General features: G+C 41.6%; 3 protein-coding genes and 1 long non-coding RNA gene across 11 annotated transcripts; 2 read left to right on the plus strand and 2 right to left on the minus strand.

Annotated features, from left to right (window-relative positions):
- Positions 1–134: 134 nt before the first annotated feature.
- Positions 135–11265, minus strand: cdk11b (cyclin dependent kinase 11B). 6 transcript variants are annotated; one of them, XM_088409037.1, is made up of 20 exons: positions 11239–11265; positions 10584–10714; positions 10216–10355; positions 9777–9904; positions 9561–9696; positions 8202–8338; positions 7921–8043; positions 7729–7827; positions 6590–6745; positions 6443–6517; positions 5670–5881; positions 5495–5585; positions 5292–5413; positions 5096–5201; positions 4892–5013; positions 4657–4764; positions 4209–4325; positions 3772–3920; positions 1694–1883; positions 135–595 (listed from the first exon to the last, which is right to left on the minus strand). In XM_088409037.1, exons 2-20 carry the CDS (start codon positions 10698–10700, stop codon positions 503–505), a joined length of 2421 nt encoding a protein of 806 aa, XP_088265163.1. In that variant the 5' UTR covers positions 10701–10714; positions 11239–11265; the 3' UTR covers positions 135–502. The 6 variants fall into 6 exon arrangements, with proteins under 6 accessions (XP_088265163.1, XP_088265160.1, XP_088265162.1 ...); XM_088409034.1 differs by having other exon boundaries at positions 8202–8377; XM_088409036.1 differs by having other exon boundaries at positions 9561–9699.
- An 841-nt stretch (positions 11266–12106) lies between these two features.
- Positions 12107–18080, minus strand: rprd1b (regulation of nuclear pre-mRNA domain containing 1B). 3 transcript variants are annotated; one of them, XM_088408826.1, is made up of 8 exons: positions 17941–18080; positions 17383–17591; positions 16816–16945; positions 16058–16209; positions 15694–15818; positions 14798–14924; positions 13667–13842; positions 12107–13505 (listed from the first exon to the last, which is right to left on the minus strand). In XM_088408826.1, the coding sequence occupies exons 2-8, from the start codon at positions 17531–17533 to the stop codon at positions 13356–13358; spliced, it is 1011 nt and encodes a 336-aa protein (XP_088264952.1). In that variant the 5' UTR covers positions 17534–17591; positions 17941–18080; the 3' UTR covers positions 12107–13355. The 3 variants fall into 3 exon arrangements, with proteins under 3 accessions (XP_088264952.1, XP_088264951.1, XP_088264953.1); XM_088408825.1 differs by having other exon boundaries at positions 17708–18068; XM_088408827.1 differs by having other exon boundaries at positions 16058–16191; positions 17383–18068.
- Positions 14367–17801, plus strand: LOC148427526 (uncharacterized). Its single transcript, XR_015864896.1, has 3 exons — positions 14367–14961; positions 15673–15790; positions 16177–17801. It is a non-coding gene; the product is annotated as an uncharacterized LOC148427526 (long non-coding RNA).
- A 955-nt stretch (positions 18081–19035) lies between the features above and the next one.
- Positions 19036–26303, plus strand: tas1r1 (taste receptor, type 1, member 1). The gene is made up of 6 exons (XM_088408097.1): positions 19036–19181; positions 19975–20272; positions 21337–22098; positions 22824–23045; positions 24443–24563; positions 25381–26303. Exons 1-6 carry the CDS (start codon positions 19042–19044, stop codon positions 26301–26303), a joined length of 2466 nt encoding a protein of 821 aa, XP_088264223.1. The 5' UTR covers positions 19036–19041.
- Positions 26304–26672: the final 369 nt, after the last annotated feature.

The raw sequence follows: 26672 nt of genomic DNA on the forward strand, positions 1-26672 counted from the left end.
TTAGAAATGGCAGGGCAAAGGCTGCGTGGCGACAAGCAAAATGACATCACCATGAATGGCTAAAGACAGCGGGTGTTTTTTCCTGCTGCTCAGGCAAAGCGCTTTTGTTTTTGCAAAACAAAACAATTACAAAATAGTTTTATTCTTCTTTATTTCTAGTAAAAAAAAAAAATATACCTCATCATTTGAGTGAACAGTTTTGAATTGTTGTGCTAGATGCAAAGCAAATTCCACATCACTGGACACTAGTTCCGTCATCACCATTCAGAAAAATCTCCTGAAGTGAAAAGTGAAAGATATAGATGCAACTAACTCCTAATATTATCACATTGGATATGGTAACAAAGGTGTGGGCGAGTTGAACACATCATAGCCACCATTCTTGCTGTGGGACTGTCCTCGTCAACAGTTCCAACTGATCACATATTGATCTGCTTCGCAGTTCAGTCCAGCGGCACTGTTTTGGGTGCGCACTCTTTTCTTTGTCTGTTAGAGAGCATGCTCAGAATTTCAAGCTGAACCCAGGACCTACTGCAGATGCTCCCTGGTTGCTGGTGGTCAGGTGAAAGCCCGTGTCTTTTAGGTCGTCATCGCCCTGCGAGCGGAGGAGCCGAACAACAAGCCAGAGGTTTAAGAAGAGTGTTGGGAGCGTCACCATATAAGTTACATTTACACGTTATTTTCTCAGTAAAACTGAATTGGCGATTGAATTACTTTAAATGAAAGTTGCAGGTAAAGTAGCTACTTCTTTGAAAAGCTACTAGTAGCTACTACTTTGAAAAATTGCTTCATAGCAAATTATTTTTTTTTTTAAACACATTTGAAATGAGTGAATGGCCAGGTAAATGTACATGATTTACCATATTTTTGGGACTACAAGCCACTACTTTTCCCCCCATGCTATGAAGCCTGCAGCTTTTAATGTCTTGAAACTTTTAGGAATTTTACCGGCAAAAAAACAAGGTCTCGTCATATCTGCTCAATGAAATGAACTGAGCACATCACAGCAGGCAAATGAAACTGAGTCCGCCCTCAAATTGCATATTCATGAGCTATTTGCAGTACTGCGGAAGAGCACAGCTGTGTGGGGGGGCTGCCTAGGGGCAAGTATAAGCAATTAAAAGCATTTTGAGTTGCGCTGAATGAATATAGAAAACGAGTGACACAAATACAATCATCCATGCAATTTGCCTCCCGGTTCGCCGTTAATTGTCGACTGACTCGCAACATCACTAACAGCGGAAGGCTGCAATATCTGCGTGATTGAAGCTTGTTGGCGAATTTGCCGTGTTCCTTCTATGAGAGCAGCAGCATGACCCTGAAGCAGATTTTCTTTTGTTGTTTTGCGATATAGACAAACCGGAGCTCAACCAGCACCCTGCAACGAATTGCGTATGACCTCTGGAAGTTTGATCAATTCGATCTTCATCATACCCGCCGTTCCTCTTATTACGAGTTGTTCCTTTGAAGCAGTTATTACAAAAGGTACAATTCCAATATATTGGAAATTGAACCTCCTCGTGGGTAGTAGTACCACTGCTGAAAACATTAGGAGCGCATCATGGAAACCACGAGAAGGAACTAGGCAGACACAAAGCAGAGGCTTGTCGCCATTTAATCTATTTAACACAGGCAGCCTTCGGAAAGCCTACTAGCTTTATGTAATGGAGAAAGAGGAACTTAATGGCCTTACCAGTTGACTGTAACCGAGGCCTCCTTCAGGCGGCCGAGGGCTGGTGCCTCTCTTTACCCTCTGCTGCTCGCTCTTTGCCGGCCACGTCGGGAACATGGACGGGTCGATGGGCAGCGGCGTCTCGCGGAAGTACTCGTGCTTCAGCGCCTCGTCGGAAAGGATCCTCTTACTGGGACAGTACGTGAGGAATCTAGAAGACCGTCAACAGTCACTTTAGGTGGCGATGCGGCCACGGGTGTCTGAGATTATTAACCTCTTATTTACTGAGAAAGACGATGCGAGTGGACAACGCCTGCTCAGTTCTTCGCTGCCACAGACACGGGAGCGTTCAGAGAGTTTGCAAGGTGAAACTGATGCAAAGTATTCCCTCCGCTTATAAAAAAAGCAAAATACACTTTCGTCTTGATAGAAGCTCATATTTGTCTTCATTCAAGATTCCTTGAAATCCTTTAGTCCATCCCCTGTTAAAGCTCCGCTGCGATGGGGGCAGAGTGAGCAGTGGCTCATTTGCTTGAGATAGCCGAAGCGCATACTCGTATTCGTCAAATAAAAAGAAACAAATGACGGTGTAATTAATGCTTAAATCCAGAATTTTAGTTTCGAACTGAAATGCCTTGTTTTATGGGCTCTATCTAAGAGTGTGGCAAGACTGTCGGAACGACAGGGAGTTTCGTGTTAAAATGTTTGTCATGACAAGTCATCATTTTAAAAAGTAATGTGTTTTTGACACAGTTGCAAGGTGTTACGGCATTATCAAGTATCTGCATTTAGTATCACGACGTACTCAAATTTAGGTACAGGTACTTGCATTAGTTATAGAAGAGACGTATTGGTGCATAAGGAGTGTTCTAGACTCCCATGTCAAAGTATCTCGAACCTTTTCCAATTAAATGCATCATCTTACTCGTTACGGTGACCCCAAAAAGTCTGACGTTGACTAGAAAACACAGTCCCAAATGAAATGCAAAGATTGATGTGAACTGGGACTCAAGTAGCAATCCTAGCGTGCTTGTTGCATTTCATGGAGCCATGGACACAATACTTTCCTTATGAAGCACGACTGTACAGTAAATGTTGGATCTGGGGGATCTTTACATCAGGGTGGGAATATTTCATGTTGTGTTAACACTTGAACGTGAACTTATGATTGAACCCAAATGCATATCAAAGTCTTTCTTGGACTTGAAAAGTTTGCAGGCACCAGCGTGTGCTAGTGCAAACAGATCTAGTTGCCAATGTATACCTTTCAACATTTATTCAGCAGTTCTCTCTGGCGCTTTCAAACAAGAGGGGTTTTTTTTTTGGTTAAGTATTGACCTCACTTGGACTGAATCTCTTCTGGCTGTCTTTTTACAGCTGGAAAGGGGCCAAAAACTTCCAGTGAACTCTATGATTCTCAGACAGCACAGTGCAGGTTTTTCTTTTACAGGTGCACGCAGAACTCTGTGGGTGGGTGTAAATAAAATCTGGGAACGTCTCTCTGGCTTGCAGCTGCTCAACAACACTGACTTCCCCAGATGCATTGCTCCTGGGGCCAAATTGTCCCTTGTCAAATATATGTTTGCGAAAACATTTCTTGGTAGTATGGAGTGTCACAGTCAGTGAGTGTATTTGTGAAACAGAACATGAAGACGGAGCAGAACCATTCTTGATGAATCACCGGTGCGTTACTGTTGTCATGTTTTAAGTGAGGCGGCCAAAATAGCACAGCGAAAAAAAGCTCTGTAGCCACCGAAGGAAAGAGCAACGTAAGAATGCATTGATGTGAGAGATCCTTTTTTCCACTGTCAAATCCGGCTGATTGTAACTGATGTATCTGTTTGATATTCCTGTGGCTCACATATAATTTCTGTATTTTGACAGCAACGCCTAAAACTGACGAATGACGACAAAAACAATGTCCGTGAAGGTTTTACTACATGTCATAATGTAAAACTGCCATACTAATAAGAAATTTTTCACGACGTGACATAAGCCCAAACTTCAAAGATTCCCCAATGAGTCAGACTGCCATGTGCACGTTTGGGACCCAGCGTCGCCTTCAATACGGAGAAACAAAAAGCTTGAAATAAACTCACTTGTTCATTAAGTCGAAACCCTGGTTGGACAGCAGCGCACCAAAACGTTTTCGCAGGTTATTGTAGGGATACTCTGTGAAAGACATCTTCTTCACGGCAGGCAGCTCGTTGTAGCCCGGCCAGATTTTCTCGCTGGGTGACCCCAGATCCTAAAGACCACACAAACATCTTATTGGAAGGGCAGATGAATAGTTCCACTCTAGCAGACAAGTTCAAACACTAATGATGGCGGGACAATTTGACAGGCCTAGATCAGTCCAAACTCATTCGGACAACTAGGGTGGCCTTCTTGGTTTCTACCCAGGGGGCATTTAAACTCAGCAGCTCCACCCTGTGGTGTGCTGCAGAGCTGCACTGAAAGCTCACTTACTGTAACACAATTCCAAGATATACAAGCTCGAAACACCTTACCAGTGACAGTAAAGACAAACATTTACCTTGAATATTTTATTAATTTGGTCAATTTCAGATTTTCCAGGAAAAAGAGGTTTCTGGGTGAGGAGCTCTCCGAATATGCAGCCCACAGACCACATGTCGACAGCTGTGGAGTACTCCTGCAGGAAGGAGAAAAAACGCAGTGGCAGTCCATAAGAAATTACGCAGACAGTCTGCCTGGCACGTTTCGACATCGGTCTGTCTCGCCTGTGAAAGTGAATGTACTGTGACCGCTGAGCCTTTTGCACATGTAAATCATCTTGTGTAAAAGTCAAAATTGGGTTTCCATAAGCTAAGAGATTTGCGGATGTTGGTTTACATTCGGAAATATGATTTGGGGGTAAAAAGCATGAGAGGTGACGACATGATCCCGCAGTTAAACGCACAGTAATATTTGCGGTGTCGTGTGAGTGGCTGCCATGCATGTGATCGGTGAAGGTGAGCTTTTACCTTGGCTCCAAGCAGCAACTCTGGTGATCTGTACCACAAGGTCACCACGACAGGAGTGTAGGGCTTCAGGGGGGAACCATACTCACGAGCTAAACCAAAGTCACCAACCTACAAAAAAAGAAAAAAGTATCGTTTAAAGGCCAAATTTGTAGTTCTTTTAGTCCAAAGTATTGCTACAGAAAAAAACAAAACAAAAACAAACATCATGCTTCATAGTTCCTAAAGGCCAACCCACCTTAAGGATGCCCTTGTGACTAAGTAGCAGGTTGGACGTCTTCAGGTCCCGGTGGAGAATCCAGTTATCGTGGAGATGGCGAACTCCTCGAAGCAACTGAATCATCAGTGTCTTGACTTCTCCTGTAAGACGGTTGAACGGCGTCATTTGAGTAGACATCTAATGTAATAAGGATCACATTTAATAATCAAGATGATTCATCACCTGGCAGGAAAGGCTGCTTCATGGTTTCCATCAGGCTCTTGAGGTCATGTTCAACATAGTTCATCACAATATAGATCTTGTCCATGTTGCTTCCAACAACAATTTCCTACAGCACATTGGATTTTACACAATCAAAAAGAACTGCATGACACAAAAAATGTACCGTATACATTAAAAACAAAAAAAGTCTCCTCACCCTCACTGTGACAATGTTGGGGTGCTGAGCTTTCAATATGGTATTGATTTCTCGCAAAGACGTGATAGGGAAGCCCTCCTTCTCCTTCTCCATTTTAAGCCTTTTTAATGCCACTATTTCATCTGTAAACATGAGCGCAGCATACATTTCTTCAGGACACCCAGGTATCAAAGCTGTAGACATTATAACGCCTAATGCCTTACCGGTCTTTTTGTCCTTGGCTCTGTACACGACACCGTAAGTCCCCTCCTCAATTCGGTTCAGACACTGGAATTCCTCCACGCTGCGACAACCCTGAAAAACAAACACAAGGCAACAAATTACCGGCCATGGTCTAACGTTTACAAAGCCAGTGAAATGTAATGTGTTGGCAGGCACCTGTAGAGCAGGCAAATATTTGGGCAGCTCCTTCTTGAGCTCCACGGGGGAAATCGGGGGGGAGTCAGGAACATAGTTTCCCTCCGGTGTGGGGGAACGTGAATGAGTCTGTGACTGAGGCGTAGGATCACCATCGCCGGCATCTTCTTCCTCCTCATCCTCCATCTCCTCACCACTTTCCTCTGTGTCATGGTCGAACCGGGATTCAGGTACTGACGGTCATAAAGATGGGGCGCTTGTTTAATTTTCCGAAAAATTATGCGTTTGAATCACATTACCAAACGTAACTATGTGTGAAGAATTACAACGAAGACTGGTTTGGGTGTTAAGACTACTCTTTAACTATAATGTGCGGTATCACTCCAGTGCTTTACAAACTGCGGCAAGTAAAAGTGTCTGCGGCAAAAGAGCGAATCTGAAATTGATTACAGGCTTTGCTTTCTATGCTTAAAAATATTCAGTGGCCTTTCAGTTCATTTACATTTGGATCACAGATGTGCCTGCAGCAACGAATCCTGGGAAGGCCTTTCAAAAACACACGTGGTACATGTTAAATGCATTTTGTTATTCCAGTGAAATTTATTGAATTACTGACCGGTCCAATCTCATAAATGACGTCAATTACCGGTAAGGCAGATGCACAAAAACTGAATAAAGCGCATTATATCAGGAACACAATAAGGACGGTCTAAAATATATGGTGGCCAGTGGCCACATAAGCATGACTAAATAAAATAAAAAAAACAAATGTTCTATTAAAATCAGTGCGTGACCTGCAGGTAAATGATTTCCATTTTCCTGCTCCTCTTCATAGTCCTCCTCTGACTGCTCCTCCTCACTCACTTCCTCTGCACAAAAGGAGGCCACAATGTTAACCCTACCCAGTTATACCACTCAATCCTAATGGAATTGTTGATTACCTGCACTTTGCCCAGACCTCTCTGAGCCAGAGACAGAGACTGATTCTCCCTCCTCCTCTTCTCCTTCTTCTTCTTCTTCTTCCTCTTCTTCACCCTCAGTCTTGCTGCTTGACTCTTCTTCCTCCCCCTCTTCCTCTTCAGAACCAGATCTTGACGCTAGATGAAAGAGAAATATGCAGGGGTGAGGAGCTTTATATTTTCCAAAGTCTTAAGTAGTCCCTAAATAATGTGTGTGTGTGTATATATATATATATATATATATATATATATATATATATATATATATATATATATATATATATATATATATATAAAATTCACAAAAAATGTTTTTTGGCACTAAGACAAAAATTGAAATCACTGTACACTTTCATGAAATAGAATAAGTACATTCAGTAATAGAAAAAAATCTTGTAACGTTCAAGAAAGTCATTTGAACAAAAATGTTAAAACTTATAGCTATACTTTGTAAAATTAAGGATCTTAATAAGTCTTAATAAGAATTTTAAATCAGTCAAGCTCAATATTACTTCCAGTTTTGACATGATATTGAGTTTTGAGGCAATACATACATATAAAGCCAAAACGTACCTAATTTTTAGCTACAGAAAAGAGCTGTAAGATTTCTTCATTGAGATTAATATAAAAAACAACAAACCAATTATACTTTGAAATGTTATAATTTTGTCAAATTGTAGAAGGCACAAACAATGTATGAAGTATACATAGCAATTTACAGTGTCAAGACTATCCAGAAGATGGTTGAAAATAAAGGTACTTATAACTTGTGTCGTAAAAAGCAAAAAACTTTCAAGTAAAGACAAGTCGCTATTAGAAGTGTAAACTTTTTGAATAGTGACAAAAATGACTTGAAATGTGCAATTCAATCAAACTCAAATGTTTCCAGTCTATAGGAAAAAAGGAATTTGCTTCACTGTTCCAATACTTTTAGAGGGGACTGTAAACATTGTACTGGCGTATGGTGCCTACAATATATTTCTTTGCTGAAATATGTTTTCTTATATAAAAGGGCCTAGATTTGATAGCCTCTAGCATCTTTTTGATTCTTTGGAAAAAAGGGGGGAAATGAATGCAGTGAGCATGTATATTTTTTTGTTTCTGCCATAATAATCTCTTACCTCCGGAAGACTCAGCAGAGCTATTTTTCCTTTCACTGTCACTGATGTCTTGGAGGTCTGCAAGTAGGTCTTGAATCTCAGGCCTCTCTTCCTTTGATGCTGCAAGCAAAACAGTTTTGCAACAAAAACAGGCCTGTGAAAGTGTCTCTAAAAGACAGCATGAAAAGAAAAGTAATTGTGACACAAACTGACTGTTTTTCCGTAGTTCAACAGGTTCCGTTTTATCTCGAGAAACATGAACGGGACTACGGCTGCGATGACTTTGCTTCGGCTTCTCACCATAATCGTCTGGTAACATTCGGTGGTGTGACGGCACTGTGGACCAGAAAGTTTGGTTCCACGCACATAAAAAAAATCATTGTCAATTATAAAACGAAGTAAAACAAATATTGACCAGTTTTCATTTTAAAGTAAACTTTTACATTTTGTAATTCATTTGTATTGCTATTGTACACATCAGTACTGCAACTGACCGTCTCGTCGCGCTTCCCGTTCTTTGCGTCGCTCATCGGCTCTCCTCTCTCTGTCCTTCAGTTCTCGTTGCTCTTTCTGCTGCTCACGCAGTTTTCTGTCACGCTCACGCTGCCGCTCCTGCTGTTCCAGACGGTCCCTGTGGTCCAAAAAAAACCCGGAAGATTCCAGTCGAGGTCTGTCCGGACAACCAGAAGCCCAACTTTGTCAATTGAATGTTGCTGTTATTGTTACTAGAAACCTTAGTACTAAAACATGCATCACAAGGTTAGGATTAACAACTAACATGGCATTTTCTGCATAACGTGGGTGATTGGTTCAATAGAAATACATTTTTTTTAGCAATTAACACTTTAACACGGAGCAAACTGTAAACATGGCTTTGGTGAGATGCAACAAGCTTGTAAGATGCAGTTTTTAAATGATGACTTCACTTGGGAAGGAAAAAAGCTACTCAAATTTGTGTGAAACGGTACTTGCCCGTGTTAAATCATGATAGCGTGCCCTATCAAAATTCCAGTTCAGTTTTCCTAATCAGTGACCACACAAAAGCATGATGACCTCTAGACCTGTTCAAAGAAATTAGCGAAATAGAATCTATGTCTTACTGATAAAATGAAGTCGGCCAAAAAATCTCAAAAACAATTTGAGATTTGGGTCCAGCATTGCAACAACATGGAAAACACATAGAAGTTAACGTTGGTTGCTGGATGAACAGATGGACTTAAAGATAACACTATCACTTTTTCACCATGGACTTGTAGATTTGGATTGTATTTCTCCCTTAATAATGAAATCCCAAATTTAAAAACTGCATTTTATGTTTGTGTTCTCATGACTAATATATAAATGTGTTTACTGATTAAACATTTCTGACAAACATGCAAAAAAAATAAGAACTCGGAAGGTGGGAAAACATTTTTTTTTTTTTTTTACAACACTAGTCCAAACTTTACGTAAATTGTCACAAAAGATTCTCTAGATTCTCTTTGAGGTAAAGTTCATAGGTTCTAAACCAGGGGTGTCAAACTCGTTCTTATCGAGGGCCGCGTTCCAGTTCCAGTTTCTGTCAGAGGGCCGGGATGACTGCGATAAAATACATTTTGGGTGTATTTGTCACACTTTCAACTAGTTTTGAAATCAGAAAGAGGGTGAGGGCAAAAAGCGCTTGCTTTTTCCCCCAAAAAATTTCAAATTGACTTACAAATGTGATATTTTGACCGTAAACATGAATCGGAATGGGCGTTTCGCGGGCCGCGTGAAATGATGTGGCGGGCCGGATCTGGTCCCCGGGCCTTGAGTTTGACACCTGTGTTCTAAACAATATTTTTGGAATGCTGCCTTTTCCACATTGTGTTCACCTCTCTCTGCGTGAATGAGCTCTGGCCTGTTCCCTTCGTTTCTGCCTCTCCCAATCTTGCCGGGCTTTGTCTTCTTCCCACTGACGCTTTCTGCGATCTCGCTCCCTCTCTTTGTCTTTGGTACGTGCATGCTTCCCTGCTACAAAGAGGATAAATCTTGTGTGAATGCAGATGCATGCCTATTGTGCTAAAAACGAAAGGAATTAAGTGTCTCACCACCCTCAGCTGAGTGGCTGCGATGGCGTCTTTTGTCTTTTCGCTTCTCCTCCTTTCTGTGGTGAGATTTCTCTTTCCTTGTAACTTGCTGTGGTGGTTTAATAGCTAGGGAATCGTCTTCTTCACCTCTGTATTAAAAATAAAGACAAAATATAATTGAGATATTTTTCGCATCAACAAGGTAACCTTAACCTGGAAATCGTGTCATTTTTACACAAAACCACCGCTGAAGTTTTGATATTACAATCCACAAGTGTTACAATTTGGAGTTCAACCAATTGGCTGGAAAAATCAGTTCAAACAAAGTCATAAATGTATGTGTATTGGGAAGAAAAAAGCTTGAAATTGGACAAACTGGAGGTTAGATACCCACATAGAAATGATTGTGTTTATCTTTTAACTTGTATTTAGTTGTGATGCTGATTTCTAGCACAAGCACCTGTCCTCTGTGGAATCTTGGCGACTGTAGGGGGAATTCCGAATTGTTATTTCCATCCTTTGATCCCGTAGTTCTCCTTCCTCCGGGGTCTCTCGCTTGTCTTCCCGAGCATCCGCCTGTGGATCAATGCTTTGGGATATCTGTTAAAGACAAATTAGAATGAACAAATTACAAATAAAAGTGAGCAACAGTTGTAAGTCCAAAATGGAACTGTAGTTAAAAAAAAATCGATTTCAAAAGCATTTTGTGAACCTACATCATTCTCAGAACAGATTGTTATTTGTAAAGAAACAACGTACAATGTATAAAAACAAGAACTTTTCCAGCAGTAAATTACATGTAAACGTTGGCCTTTGTATATACTTTACATTATTCAAGGGTTTGGAATCTGTGCGCTCTTCTAATTCCTTTCTGCGTTTTTTTTCCAATAGTATTTCTTCAAGGGTTTTAACTTTCCAGGTCTCTTTTTCGTCCCCCATCAGCATCCAGTCTCCACCCCCTGCATCACAATTACACACAAACTCGCATGAAGAGATTATCACAGAAGTGAAAAAAGAAACATTGTCATCTTTAGATTCCGATCAAATCCGACTCCAAGTAAAGAAGGGTTATTAAAATAGAACAATGTTTTAATTGAAAAACAGACATCGCTGCGAGTCTTTGTATTCTTATTCAGCACCGTCGCAAATCGAGAAGTCCTTTCATTATTTACAAGCTATCCAGTACAGCAAGCATGTCAACGGCTTGACTTCTGCATAATATGCAAAACTATTCGGGTTTTCAGTTCGTATGAGAGATGAAACGACTAGATTTAGTAAACACGTTCGGCTAACGTCAACTAGCCAAAACTGGGCACGAGCGACATATGCCTCTATGTGAAAGTTACGTTTTATGGGACGAAGATTGTCTCTTAGCGAAGCGGGGAATTTCAGGAGTAAAATAATGTGTTCATAATCCTTGAATTTACACGCTAGGACACGATACTATTCCGATATGTCAAGACGACAGTGGCGCATAACAAACCTGGGTCAGCAGTCCTCTGCCACACCGGAAGTCCAAAAAATGCTTCTTCGTTTTGTTGGGAAAAAATGCCGACCAACCAGCAGTTGTGGTAGCGTCGCCTTCTGGTTTGGATCGCGACCATTTTATTTACAAGTTAGTTTTAAGTTTAAAGAGCATACAGGAATTTCAAACGTTAAAAATGCGTATTTTTCAAGAGTACGAGCAATGGCTTCATGTGCACAAAGTTCCCAGACAGTCATAGCAACAACCGCAATAGGTACCTAAAATACCGCTTGGGGTCGCGCACTCCAATTCGAGAAAGCGATTGGGAAAGCATAAACAACGAAGATGGCTGATAGTGATTTAAGTATTTTGTTGTTGTTGTTAATGGGAAGCGCGGACCCTCGCAACTCGGATGTTCTAATTGAAAGTTAGTAAATGCAGCATATATGACAAGAGGAAACACTAGAGACATTTCACAATCGATGACTCAGAACAGCTCTTGGTTTGAAACTAGACGCACCGCTGCATTCACTCTTACTCGAAAGGTAAGAGATACGGGAATATATGTGAACCAAATAAAATACATCAGCTGCTCATCTGAATCAACAGGTCACGAGCCTTGAGCCTTGCACATCAAGGTTGCAGTTACGCGTAACGCCCGAGAATGTCGTTGTTTTAACAAGAAACCCTTAAGTTCCCCGATGCACCTTTAAAAATCTCTACGTGGCCTTTGCAAAAATCCATCTCTCAAATAAATATTCGCTTGTGCAGTTTAGGCAAACCTTATTGCATGTGCTATTACATTTTCGTGATATAATGCGCAGCACCAGTAAGTCGTAAGTGTATCCTGTACTCATGTACTTCTTCATAAACTTGAAAACATGTATTTGTTCAAATGGTTCCATTTTATTGGCATCCACTGAATCACTTTCATTACAGAAATAAAACTTCCCTACTGGTAAGACTCTGGCTTGTACAATATGGTAATGCAGAAAGAAATGAAGACTGCAAGGCGTGAGGGCAAGAGTCGATGTAAATAAAGTACAGTGACACGTCCTTTGTTTCATAAGTCCTTCTCGGCTTCCAGTGGCTGTATGGGCATTTCTACCTTTACACGCTCTTTTTAGTTGACTGCTGAGGTCAAGAATGCGCTTGGGAAGCCCACTATTGGCTGAAATAAAACAAAACAAAAAAAAAAGATAATACGCGCGCGCACACACACACACACACACACCGTTTGGTTGAGAAAACTGTGAAAACTGCACATCCTCCGGACTTTATGTCAAAAAACGTTTTGTTTGCAGACGAGTTGAAATTCAAAATGAGCAACACATAAAAAAACAAAACAAAAGAAGCTACTTCACTCTTGCTGACCTGAAATGAAGGTAACGCACACTTACCGTAAAGCAACAGTTTTGTGGTGTCTGAGATGGGGATATTATGTGGGTATTGAGTATTAGACCTATTCTTAACCAAGAAGTGAGAATTTGCTCAACAATCATGAAACACTTCATATCAATCCCATTGGTTGCAATAGCTTGAGTATTAAATAACCTCGACATTATCTGTGGGTTTGAATTCCCCTCAATTTGATTTGATCTGCCACGAAGGCACCGTCTGTGTAACATCCCCCAGAACTATTTTAAACAAAACATATTTAAATTCGACTAATCAATGGTAAATTTTCACACACCACAGTGCAGTCACAAACTCTAATAAGGTCAAGTCAGCATACGCAATCCAGGTAACGGAAAAAGCGTTACGAAAGCCACTTGACAACTCCGGTCTACTAACCCTGGCCTCTTTCTTCACATACATGTTACGTCGCTGCAAATAAAAATAATGATTAAAAACAAAGAGAAAAGAACTAACTCCAAGCTGTTGGCGTGGAAACTAAGCAGGGAAATCCAGGCTCACAGTCTCTGTTCTCTTTGCAGAGTGTTGCGATTTCACAAAACTTAATGTTATTGTCCCAACCGCAGTCCCGCGATCCCACCCCTTTCTTGTCCTGCTGGTACCTGTTGACATCATCAGGCGTCAGCGAGCAACACAGCCTGCGATGGTTATGTTGAGGATGCGTGTTGATAGGTGGGTGTGGGAGGAGACGAGGGGGTAGCTGGCCAAAGCTCCACCGCTCAGTCAGTGGAGAAGAGGTCACCGGCCGAGGGGAGCGGGGCCAAGCCGCCGGTCACGTTGGGAAGGAGGGAGAGGTCGGGCAGGCTCTGGATGTGGGATTTGAGCTCCTTCCTCACCTGGGTCACCCTGGCTAGCTTCTGCTTGTATTCCTGCACAAAAGATGACGCATTCTTTTACATCTGCCGTGTGTGTTTGGAGCCAAGCGTGACATTCAATCAGCATGACGAATGCATAAGATGATGACACATATTTCAAGCGGCGAGCCCAAAAAGTTGGGGAACACTGTTGCAGATTTTTCCGTTTGCCTTGCCTCGAGCTTCTTCTCCCTCTCCACCAGCGCCTCCTTCTGGCTGCCGATGTAGTCTGTCAGCATGCGCGCCAGCTGCCTTCTGTCCTCCAGCTCTGCGGCCAAGCGTCCGTTATACTCGGCCAGCAGAAGACACGCTTCGTCCACGGTTTTGGACAGCTTGTCTGCTGCCTCCTTGTCTACAGGGGGACATGGTAATACGGTATGTGTTTATGTTCATGCGCATCATTGTTGTGAAAATAATTATTTCAATCCTTCTCCTAAGCTTTTCAAGTACAAACGTTTTTTGTTTTTGTTTTTTGCTTTGTTGCAGTTAGAACCTATGATCTCCACACTATAACGCAGCTCACCTCCCGAAACCCAACTATCACAGGTATTTTTTGTTGTTCATCTCCAAGCAATCTTTTTGTATATATTAATCATGAAACTACTGTGCATGCATAGTTCAGTATTGGAAACAAACACTTGTTAACCCTCCTGTTATCTTGCAGGTCAAATTGACCCATTTGCAAATCTAGAAGGAAAAAGACTACATTTAGTCAGCAGGCATCTGTTTTTCAAATATATATATACTGTATATATGTATTTTTTTTATCTTAACTCAATCACTGCCAAACATTTGAGAATTTTGACATTTTCAATACCAAACTGTGGTGATCTCATATCCAAAAGACAGAAGTAATCACGGCACACAGTAATTGAATTAGAATTTTATGGAATTCAATTCATTTTGCCACTTTCGGCTTGTCAACATAGTTCCTTTACATTTTATGCTTGAATTTTTTGTGTTTGTGCAGACAGTTATACAATGTTTAAAAGGTGGTTAACCGGCTTTTCTACCTTTAAGATACTCAAAGCACGATAACACTACTGTCTCCAAATTCACTCAAGCACGAAAACACGTCTGTCTCCAAATTCACCTGCTGATGACGCAGAAACAGCTTCAACTGAGGACACAGTATATTGCTTCATGATACACAGTGCTTGTTTTAATGAGTTTAAATGTGTTAGAGTGGTGTGGGGGTAAAAAATACATATTTAAGAAAACAAAGGACCTGAAACGTATTCTGCACTTTAAAAGGGGGTTTATTGCATTGCGCTTTGCAATAGGGAAGGATAACGTATTCAACTTACCAGTTATTTTTTCCAGTAGCGAGACATCTTGGACTTCCTGTGGCAGCGAGGCAATTTTCTGCCGAACAGCCGCGTCGCCTGATGCGGCGTTCTCCAAGTCCTGCAGCGCTTTCACCAGTTCCTCTGTCTGGACGTGTTACAAATACCAATGAAATAGAAAGCAGGTAAGGTGGAAAGAGCACAGTGCAGAAAGCAAAGGAAGCGGCTCTCAAAAGGGAATAGGAGTACCCTTGGGGGTGCGTAAAGGCACTTCAGGGCATATGTTGGATTTTAACAAGTTTCTGCAGGTATCAGGAAACCTAATTTAATGCTTTGAAATATAGTGACAGAAGCAAATATCAAGAGCAAATTAATTAGAAAATGATGCAACATTGCTAAATTGTGTTGAAGTGATTCAAACATTGTGTCCTTTTACTTTGTTAATTTTAAGTATTATATATACATATATATACACACACATTATATATATATATATATATATATATATATATATATATATACATATATATACATACACACACACACATACGTGTATGCACAATGAAACATATCCATATTCATACACTTAAAAAACACTTTGTACCTGTTAGACGGTACCTGGTTAAAAAAATATTTTATGGGGTACATCATTTAAAAAAAAAAAAAAAAGACTACTACTGCATTACAGCCATACTTTTTTTTATAGAAGGGACAAAAGAAAGGTGGGATAAAGAAAGTGAATAAGGAAGGATCCTTTTTTGTGCCACTGCAATATATTGCGCCCGTTTCATTCAATACAAACAATATATGCATGTACAACTGTATGCAAAATACAGGAGAAGTTTACAAAACTTTTCTCCAAATACAAATACAGGAATATTCTTTTGTTCTGACAGAGCAAACCATTGCCTATTTACCAGTTGGTTGGCGGAGGCATCCGTGTTGCGAGGAGAGCTGATGCTTCTATAGTCGTCGTCCTCATCCTCCTCTTCCTCTTGCTGGATCTTCTGATAGGTTCGTTTCACCGGTTTCTTTTCTTCAACTGTCAACACCACAGAAGATATATAGGTTATTGCCATTGTTTAAAGTACTTTGTGGCGAGAAACCAGTCTTTACAAAACTGCGGAATAGCACGTATTTACCATTTCTTTAAACATATAATTCTGATGGGAACTGATTCAAGAACACCTGGGCAAAAGTCATCTGAACCACCAAACTAAATAAATTCGTTTAACATGTTTCAGTCACAATGGCTACATTTCATTATTATTTTTGGACAACCTGTAGGGAGAGGGCTGTTGGAATCTTCTATGGCCAGGGTAAGCTGCTGAATGAAGTCACTTCTGTAGAGGTTGCGCTCCTTCCAGATGTTCAGGAGTCTCTCCATGTGCTTTTTACAGCTCTCGTCGACTTCACTGCAAGGCGACAGTGAACTTCAGTGGAAGTACAAACAAGAAACACCAGACAAGCCATCAAGTTGACAGAACATGAAAATCTAGTCCTTGAAGAGATTCTAGATTTATACTGCACATGTATAAGAAGGTCTTCGAACAATGATGAATACAATGAAATTCACAAACGCTCCACAGTAAAAGTTCCATCTGTCTATTTTCTATAGGCGCTTACCCTCACAAGGGTCGCAGGCTTGCTGGTGCCTATCCCAGCTGACTTGGGGCAGTAGGCGGGGGACACCCTGAACCGGTACGCACCAAATCACACCTAAGGACAATTTGGTGTGCCCATAACACCTGCATCGCATGTTTTTGGAGTGTGGGAGGAAGCCAGAGTGCCCTTTAATTGTGAGGCGGATGTCAATCTAATTTAAGACCTCATTCACAAAATGTAATGAGAAGGCATTACATGGTCGTTGATACCACGGTATAAGTGATGCCTGTAATACCACTGTATTTTCTATGCCGTAAACCACTGCTGTACCCTGGTTCATTGTTCACTCGCCTGCTGATTTTTAAGCAATCCTTGAGTGTTTCATTTAAAATATGAAATTCTAAAACACAAAGCCTTTATTTATCGCTACATACCTGGCAACATGAGAGCAGGCATCAATGAGAACCGTCTCAAAGTCTTTGGTGAATTCAGGTCCTTTCTTCTTGCTGTTTTGAATGACATCATTGGCCAGGTAGAGGAAGGTCAACTTTCTGCTGGTTTTAGCTGCAGAACAACAAATTACACTAGAAGTGTGACAACAACTTTGTGACAGCTTTATTGAAGCAGGGACTATACTAGATAAGAAAAACCTAACAGCACACCCTCATTAGTCCAAAGCCATCTGATAACATTACCCTTAAAAATCTGCATTGAGCATATTTTTTGTAACTTCAAATAATTGACCTATTTACATATAGATAAATGTTGTGGTGTAATCTGTAAAACCAAATTCAAAATTGGATCTTGTTTATTGCAACACACAATTTATTTTATTCTGCTGGTTGTAACTAGGAGAGGAGTGTGATGGGCATGCCAAAATTACATATATCCAATGCAAAACGGTAAGGATTGAAGGAAACAACTTTGAGCAGGCAAATGTAAGTTTGACTGATAGAATGAAAATTTTCATGATGATCAAGTGACAAATATGTGAGCCTCACCTTTCTTCAGCTCTCTGTGCCACACTTTGACGATAAGGCCCGAATGTTTGCGGTGGTGGATGATCCACAGAGACAACGTCTGAACGCTCTGCTGCGAGCTGCTCAGCTCCGACAGCTTCTTCTCCAGGGCCGCCTCGGAAAACGACGACATTTCCGCGTGCTGGTTCGCGTCTCACCACGACTCCGCTCTAAATTGACGGAGCTTCCAGCTAGTTGGGGGAAACCCGCACTGTCATCAAAACTAAAGTTGCACTCCACGCAAGTACACGCAAGATTAAAACAAGAGCGTCTTTCTGCTACCTACTGAAGCAAAGCGCTAGTATACCTTTATACTATCCACTAACCCACGCCAATGCTGTGAGAAAAAAAAATAAACGTGCAGCTTTCGAGTTGGCTCTCGACTCGAGAAGCAGTTGGCTCAAAAACTCGAGTGTTTTGTTTACAGCCAGAGCTAACGCTTAGCCAGCGACAGCTAAGTAGCCACCCGCATACTACGAGCTAGCCTTAGCTTTAGCCTCGATTTCAAAGCCGGAACATCTGCTATTCTCAGAAGAATACCTGTTCGACACAACAGCGAGATTAATAAACAGGTAAACGCCAAGATGAGGCGACTCCGAGATCGTTTCCTTTAGCTGAACTAATCAGGAAGAATGATCAAAAAATGGCAGCTCGCACTTTCACCTCGACATGTGCGTCGCGGAGAATTGACGTCACAAGCACGAAATTAATTATGTATTTATTCATCCTTTGTCAGGATTTACAGACACAGTATTCCAATTGAAATAGTTTTCCATGAAAGTTACCCGTTCTTGTATAATTATTCCTTATGTCCATTCTTCCTCTGGTGCAAATAGTCGCCTATTTTTGTTACCTGAATAGAAGCAGTTATTTGAATTAATGAATGCCACCTTTACTATATTGATTTCCTGTAAAAAAAAAAAAAAAAAAACATTTTCCAAATAATGACAACAGTTGTTCAGGCCGAAGCCAGTGATCCACCAGTATGTCATATGATGTGATAAATATGACGAGTGCCTTATTGCAAATATTCTTTCTAGACTCTTTAAAGGTCAGACTCATCACAAATATTTGCATTTTATTTACATTCCTGATCCCGTGGTTGACAAAATACATAGTGTTGTTGTTTAAACATAATAATTGTGGCTTGCATGCAGGCGAGAGTCAAATTTTTGCCAGTCCAACAAGCGCATCTGAAAAAATAAGCTTCAAATATCAACCACAGATCAAATGATACATGCTACAACGATTTTTCACTATTTTGAACATGAAGAGGTTTATGCCAAGAAAATCCAGAAAAATACAGAATATGTACAGATTAGATTCAGTCAGCACAAAACAAAAAAACAATGTGCCATAAAAAGAAAAGAATTGAAATGACCTTCTCTATTAGTTGAGGCTTCATGTAATATGATAAATACAAATCAAACATACAAATTACACATGCAAATGCATACTACTCACCCGAGAAAGATGCAAAAACTATCTTCTCATCTAACATCTTTAAATCCACACCTGGAAAACCTCTTTTCATTCCCTGGCTTCTGTGAGCCACTTCCACATCAGCCTTGTTCGTGTTTGATGTGTGTTGATATGAATGCGAAACTTCAAGGTCACTTTTTATGTTGCCTGGTGCTGCAGATGGCCCGTGGAGAGCTGGACTACATCTCACATGGAGAAGGACTACATCTGCATGGAGACTTTTCTCTTGCAGGACTCTTTCCTCTCCATGACACCAGTGGCCCAAGTGGTGGATTGCCTGCTCTGAGCCCATGTAATGCGTGAGTTCACTAGAACACTTGTTCCCAACCTTTTATCAATGATGTACCTTCGATGAAATCTTTTTTCAGATTACCCTCTAATCAGTGCATTTTGGGATAGAAGGAGGAAAAATGCTTAAAACAGAGTGTCTTGCCATTTGTGTGTGATTTAGTAAACTTTGGAACTGCATTTGAAGTGGTACCTCTAAGAATATTTTGGGCAGGAAGTAGTAGTTGTATCTCTAGAAAATAGATCATGTAAAACCGTCAGTATTATTTCTTAGTTGACGGTCAGATGATTGTGTCAGTATTGATATTGCACATCCAAAGGAAAACAAAATAAAGGCATACAACATTTGCAAAGGAGTCACTATGTTACAATTTACCAATGTTGATTCATGTTCAAGTTAATTTGCTCTGAAATTATCTGAAAGAAAAGCCACTGTTCTTGGAGCATTAAATTAGATATGTTGATACCTGCAGGAATCCTATTTAAATCCCACCTACCATGCTGATGCGTTAAAGCTACCAATAAATCGATTACTAGAGTATCAGTTTATCTGTGGTTAAAATTAAAAAAAACAATATTTTGTTTTTGCAAACAATTGTTGCAAACAATAATGCTAATTTTACAAATTTACAAAGACTTCATTTTGTGTTCAGAGTCCGTAGGGATTAATAGATAAGAGACTGCAAATAATGCCCACTTGATCAAATTTTGGGAAGATCCTTGAGGAAACCCATGCAAGTATGAGGAAAACATGATTCAACTCTTACATTTTTAATTTGTTAACTATTTGATTTTTATTTATAGAGGGCGCCATAACAAACACGGCTTCCACATGATGCAAGCTATGCGGTTTGCCGTTGAGGAAATTAACAACAAGACCGGCGCACACTATCTCCTGCCAGGAATCAAACTGGGCTACCAGCTGTACGACATTTGCTCTGTCCCGGCCACTGTACTGGCCACTCTCGACATAGTGGCCAATCAGTACCGTGCCCACGCGGAACCCGTCCTTGCCAACGTGACCGCGGCTGTCATCGGGCCCGACAGCAGCAGCAAAACCTTTACTCCTGCCGCTCTACTGGGGGCCTATCTCATGCCACAAGTAAGTTATGTTAGCGTAACACCCGCTTTCTGAGTTTGGTCACGAGATGTTTGCCAGATGAGTCGTTATTGGTCAATGTTGATGCTGCAGTCAAGGAATGCCAAAACTCTGATTTATTTTGGTATTAAAAGCACTTTTGCAAATCTTCCTTTTAACAATAAATCAAATAGAGGAGGAAAATGTCCAATGAGATTAATAACACACACTATAAACACGGGTGAGCTGTGATTGGTCATTTACTGAGCCTAAAGCATATGGTCATTTTCAGTCAATTGCATATGGAAAATGTATTTCTTAAATTAATAATTGAACATGACAAAGCATGGTTAGCAATTAATTATTGACAAAATATCAATGTTTTACCTTCTTGAAATGGTGAAATAAGTTTAGTATACCTTTAATTGGAATCCTGCGTTGTAGACAAGTGAGGGTGAATAGAATATATAAATGTGAAGAAAAATTCGAACCTGACTTACATTCAAAGACACCAGCCATTAAGAATACTTCCTTTTAGGATGCTTTGCTGAGCTCTAGTTATCGCAACATGCACGGGATGGACACCAACTTATTTTCTGGGGTTGGTCACATGACTCTTCATTAAGCAGATTCTAATAATTACAATCTAATAAAACCATAAAATGTAATTGTCCAAAAGCTGTTGTGAATTTTGCTTTTCAGCTCCTCTTTAGAGAACAGAAAATTCAGCAAAAATTCCTGACTTCCACAACAGTTGGACATCCATCCATTTTCTACAGCCGTTTATCCTCACAAGGGTCGCATGCTTGCTGGTGCCTATCCCAGCTGACTTTGGGGAGTAGGCGGAGGACATCCTGAACTGGTTGCCAGCCAATTTCAAGGGCACACAGAGACAAACAACCATTCATACACCCAATCACACGAAGGACAATTAAGTATGGCCACAGGGGGACATGTGCATATTCAAAAGTTTAGATGTTAAACCATCATGTGTTTATTTTTTGCTTTTTAAGGTTCACGCATAAATTCGATCCAAAAACCAAATTTCTTAACCCTTTACGAGTGGTGTATGTATTCTCTTCCTGCAGATTTCTTATGAAGCATCAAACAAAAAGTTGAGCAACAAGGCCCTCTACCCGTCCTTTTTCCGCACCATTCCCAGTGACAAGAATCAGGTAAAGGCTATTATCCAGCTGCTGGTTCGGTTCAACTGGACCTGGATCGCTCTGTTGGGCAGCGACAACGATTACGGCCTGGACGGCATGTATAGCCTGTCCCAGCTGGCCCCGGACCACGGCATTTGCGTGGCCTACCGGGGAATCATCCCGGCATACAGCAGTGAGACGGCATACGCGATGAGGAGCATGGTGGAGGGCATACTGAGGGCAAAGGTCAACACCGTTGTGCTGTTCTCCAGTAAGTCCAAACTCAGCGGCTTCTTCCCGTTCGTTGTCGAGGCCAACGTGACCGGTAAGGTGTGGATCGGCACCGAGGACTGGTCGGCGGCCACGCGCGTTTCAGGGATCGCTGGCATCCACACCATCGGAACTGTGCTCGGCATGTTCATCAAAAACGCTGGCATGGGGGGCTTTAGGACGTTTGAGAGGAGCGTCACGGAAGCTTCGTTGCGCCGCGGAGAAGCGCAGGCGGGCTCAGGCGTCACCAGCAGTGTTTGTCTGCACAGCACTGACGTGTTCAGCCTAGCCGGGAACAACTTCACTTTGGAGAAGTATGACATTACCTCCTCCTTCAATGTGTACAAGGCAGTGTATGCTGTTGCCCATGCGCTGCACCGAGCTCTTCAGTGCGACTCTGGACGGTGCCGAAAAAAGAGGCTGCATCCTTGGCAGGTCAGCTCTGTTGTTTTTGCCAAAGATGAAAGACTGAGTCTGAGTCTGGAATCATTCATTCATTCCCTACTCTCTAATCATAATACACCCATTATTCCACAGTGGAATAAATAGTTCAATCATCAGTAAAATGAAAAAGTACTTTGAGCGCTAATGACTTGGGGTGACATGTTTTTCACCAGAGTCTGAATTCAAGTCACCAGATTTTGACGAACTGCTGACGTGGAGTCCGATATTTTGACAATGTATTGAGGATGGCAAAAAAAGGCTTTTTTTTCATTTTTAAACAAAAGTATTCATCAGAAAGAGCATCCGTGATGGATTTTATATGGCTAGTGAAGCAAAGTTTAAAACCAAATAAAACATTGAAAAAATGTCTTTGGAGTGCGCATATGTTTTTCGGGGGGCGTACTCAGTTAGTTGTGTTAAAACGCAGCTTTCTATCATGCATAACGCTCAATTCGTACATCGTTGCACTTTCCACATAAACATTTTTCCATCATAAAGATATTAGCAATTTTTAACACTAGCTTGACGTAAGCGGCTGTGTTGTGCTTTGACTGTGATTTTGAGAGCAATAAAACAGATATATTTTTAGTCTGGTAAAGTCTGAATACCAACGTGTCAACATCCCATTTCTCGGCACAAAATTGAAATGAGTAATAATATGAATATTGAAGACAGCCAAGGTCTTTTCACCGCTAATTGTCCCTCCTTGTTCTCAGCTCCTGCCCTTGCTGAAAGACACAAAATTCTCTCTGGAAAACACCCCTGTGTACTTTGATGTAAACGGAGACCCTCCCACAGGATATGATATAGTAACGTGGATCTGGAGGGGAACGGAGTGGTCCCTTCGAGTGGTGGGCTCTTTCAGCCCAGATCCCTTCCAGCTTACAATCGATGAAGAGGCCATTGAATGGCATTCCACTGGGACAACATCCAAAGCAGTAAGACTTACAATTGTATCTTGTCACTGAGATGGTGAAGTGTAAAATCAAAGAACTTTTTCCGTTCAAAGATACCTTCGAGTCAAAAAATCAACCTTAACTGTGAGTTACATTGGAGTAGAGGGTTTCAAACTTTATAATACACCAAGCTACAACAAAGGAAAAATCGTCTGACCAAGTATCACCCGAATAACCGATATTAAAATACAATTGTAGGAGGTGAAGTGCTCATGTACAATCGGACCAAAAAAATGTACTCAAACACAATACTCCCTAAGAGTTATCAAAAATTCTTAGGTTAGGAAAATACATAATAAAACCTATTCAATTATTAGGGTTGTGCATCTCTCTGAGAAAAGATTATTAAATGCATATGTGAATTTCGCAAAACAACGCTTATGTTGCGGGGATTTGCTATGAATTATTGACAAAAATAACATTTTTTGACAGAAATGTCCATTTTGGGAATTTTACAAAATCAGCAAAAGGTTCAAATTGTAATAGACGTTTATGAAAATAAGGGATTAGTAGACATTGCGCACTGTTGTGAGATGAATGTGGCAAAACTTTGAGCAGGTTTTTCTCAAAACTAGGGTTTGGAACTTGGCAATATTCAAATGGCCGTAACTTCATCAATTTATCAGCATCTTTCATCTTTTAAATATACTGTAATTTTGAAGGCAATTAAGTGCAGAATCAGCAATATCAATACCTCAATTTTCATTTTTTGGGTTATAAGCCTGATTTTTTTATATATAAATGCACCTCAAATACAGTATATTTGTGATTTGTGATTTTTGGTTTATTATTGTAAAAATCTACAAACTGTTACTATCACAAGGGTAGCAGGCTTGCTGGTGCCTATCCCATCTGACTTTGGGCAGTAAGCGGGTAACTGACTGCCGGCCAATTGCAGGGCACGCAGAGACGAACAACCATTCATACACCCAATCACACCTCAGGACAGTTTAGTACGTCCAATTCACTGCCATGCATGTTTTTGGAATGTGGGAGGAATGCCCAAAGAGACCCCACGCGGGCTCGGGGAGAACATGCCAAACTCCACACGGGAAGGTCGGAGCGAGGTGAATTTGAACTCGGGTTCTTGAACTGTGAGGCGGACACGCTAACCAATGCTCCACTGAGCTGCCTAACACCTCTAAAATACAAGGCCATTTATCTTCACAGTTGACTAGCGGCTAGCACATTTGCCTTGTGAGAGGAAGGTTATCTGTTTATGAAACTCCATAAAAATGCACAAGCCAAATCCGAAAGGAAAAAATGCAATTAAAAAACACTTGTTTGTTTTTAAACATAAATATACAGTAGGTCACTCCCATTCATAACATAACAGGACGGCTAAAACAGAATTCCTGCCTCTTGCTTCTTGCTTCCAGGTGCCGTCATCCATCTGTTCTCCACCCTGCCCGAAAGGCCACAGGAAGTTGATGAAAGGGCAGCACAACTGCTGCTTCAACTGCCAGCCCTGTCCTCCTGCCACCTTCCTCAACATCAGTGGTACACTGCATCCATTTTCTCCTTAATCCAGTGGATTATGGCCCTTTCCAGTCCTTCGTATGATTGAGGGTGAGAGGCAGGGGGTACTGGCGCTGTTATTTCGAGCTCGACCTGCAGGTGACGCTAAACACTTATGCAGTGAACGTAAACGAACTTCCTTGTGTGCAAACTCAATGTAACCAAGAGTCTCATATGGTTTTTAATGGGCAGATGAAACGGGGCTTTCACAGAAGAGGGTTAAAATATGAAAAGTATAATTTGTACATTTTTTTAGACTAAGGACGGCTTGGTTGCGCAGCAAATAGCGCGTCCGCCTGACGGTTGAAGGTATCCGAGTTCAAATCCACCTGGCTTCGGCCTTCCTGTGAGGAGTTCGCATGTTCTCCCCGGGGCCACGTGGGTTGACCTCGGGCGCTCCGGCTCCCTCCCACTTTCCGTAAACATTAATGTTACTTTAATATTACTTAAAAGTTATTCATCCAAATACTCGCTCAAAGTGACTTACTTTAAAATCAATTAGGAATTCTGTAAAAGTTACCTATATGCATTTTATTTCACTGAAATACTCTCTTATTTGAAAACTGATTTCTTAGCATACACCAGGGGTGTCCAAACTCGGTCATGGAGGGCCAATGTCCTGCCCGCCTTTCCGGGTTTCTTTCCCGTACACACCTGGCACACCTGATTCAAATGACCAGGATGGTTATCTGACTTCTCATGATCATTTGAATCAGGCGCGTTGGAGGAAAGAACCATGGGAAACATGCGGACTGCGGGGACTCAGGATTCCTTCCTGATGTTATATCCGACGTTCCAGAATCCTCGGAATGCCAGCCATGTCCTCGCGAGCAGTGGGCTCCTGCGAGCAGCGAGCGGTGTCAGGACCGGAAGCTTCTGCTTCTGGCCTGGGACACCCCCCTAGCCACGGCGCTGCTCTTCCTCCTGGCCTGCTGCCTCCTTCTGACCTCCAGCTCAGCAACCATCCTCCTGCTGCACCTCCACACCCCCGTGGCAAAGTCAGCTGGGGGACGTACTTGCCTGCTGATGCTAGCAGCCCTAACTGTCGCCGCCTTGAGCTCTGTGTGCCATTTTGGCCCCCCATCCCACATGTCCTGCATCCTTAAGCAGCCCCTGTTTACATTCAGCTTCAGCGTGTGTCTGGCCTGTATTACCGTGCGCTCCCTGCAGGTGGTCTGCATTTTCAAGCTAGCCTCCAGATTGCCGCCAGCATACGACAAATGGACCAAAAAACAAGGGCCCGAGGTCACCATTGCCTTCGTATCCGCCATCGCCTTGCTCATTTCCGTGACCCGCTTGGCCCTTGACCGACCCGCGCCTTCCCAGGATGTGGATTTCTACCAGGACAGGATTGTGCTGGAGTGCAGCGGCACTCTGTCGTTCGGCGCGGGCGTCGAGTTGGCGTACATGTCGCTCCTCAGCGTGGCCTGCTTCTCCTTCAGCTACATGGGCAAAGACCTGCCGGCCAACTACAACGAGGCTAAATGCGTCACCTTCAGCCTCATGGTCTACCTTGTCTCTTGGATCAGCTTCTTCACCGTCTACCTGATCAGCAGAGGCCCCTTCACCATGGCTGCGCACGTCTTTGCAATTCTTTTCAGCGTTCTGGCCATCCTGGGGGGCTACTTCCTGCCCAAAATCTATATTATCATACTGAGGCCACAAATGAACACCACCGCTCATTTCCAGAACTGCATTCAGATGTACACCATGAGCAAATAATTGCTTGTAAAGGGTTTTCTCTGGTATTCATCCCACAAACAGTGCTGTGTAACAAAGTACAAATAATTTATGACGATACATACCTATGTGACTATATTGATTTTTAGAGTAACTGTGACTTGGCACAAAAAAGCAAGTAAGTTATTTGCGTAACTTAATTGATAAAAACATAAATAAATTAATTTTAACCAAATAATTCGTCAAAATTGTATAATTTAATCAAACACGTATGTTGCTGTAGTATAAACATCTTGAATAAGTTGTGTACCACTTCAAAATTCTTATTCTTTTAAATTGTTCTCTTTTGTGTTGAGTCGATCAAAACGTGACATTTTCTATTTTCGGGGAGCCATAAACAAGTGGAGGCTT

Source organism: Hippichthys cyanospilos, chromosome 2 (genome assembly GCF_059441005.1).
Source record: "Hippichthys cyanospilos isolate Australia breed blue-spotted pipefish chromosome 2, RoL_Hcya_1.0, whole genome shotgun sequence".
Lineage (NCBI taxonomy): Eukaryota > Metazoa > Chordata > Actinopteri > Syngnathiformes > Syngnathidae > Hippichthys > Hippichthys cyanospilos.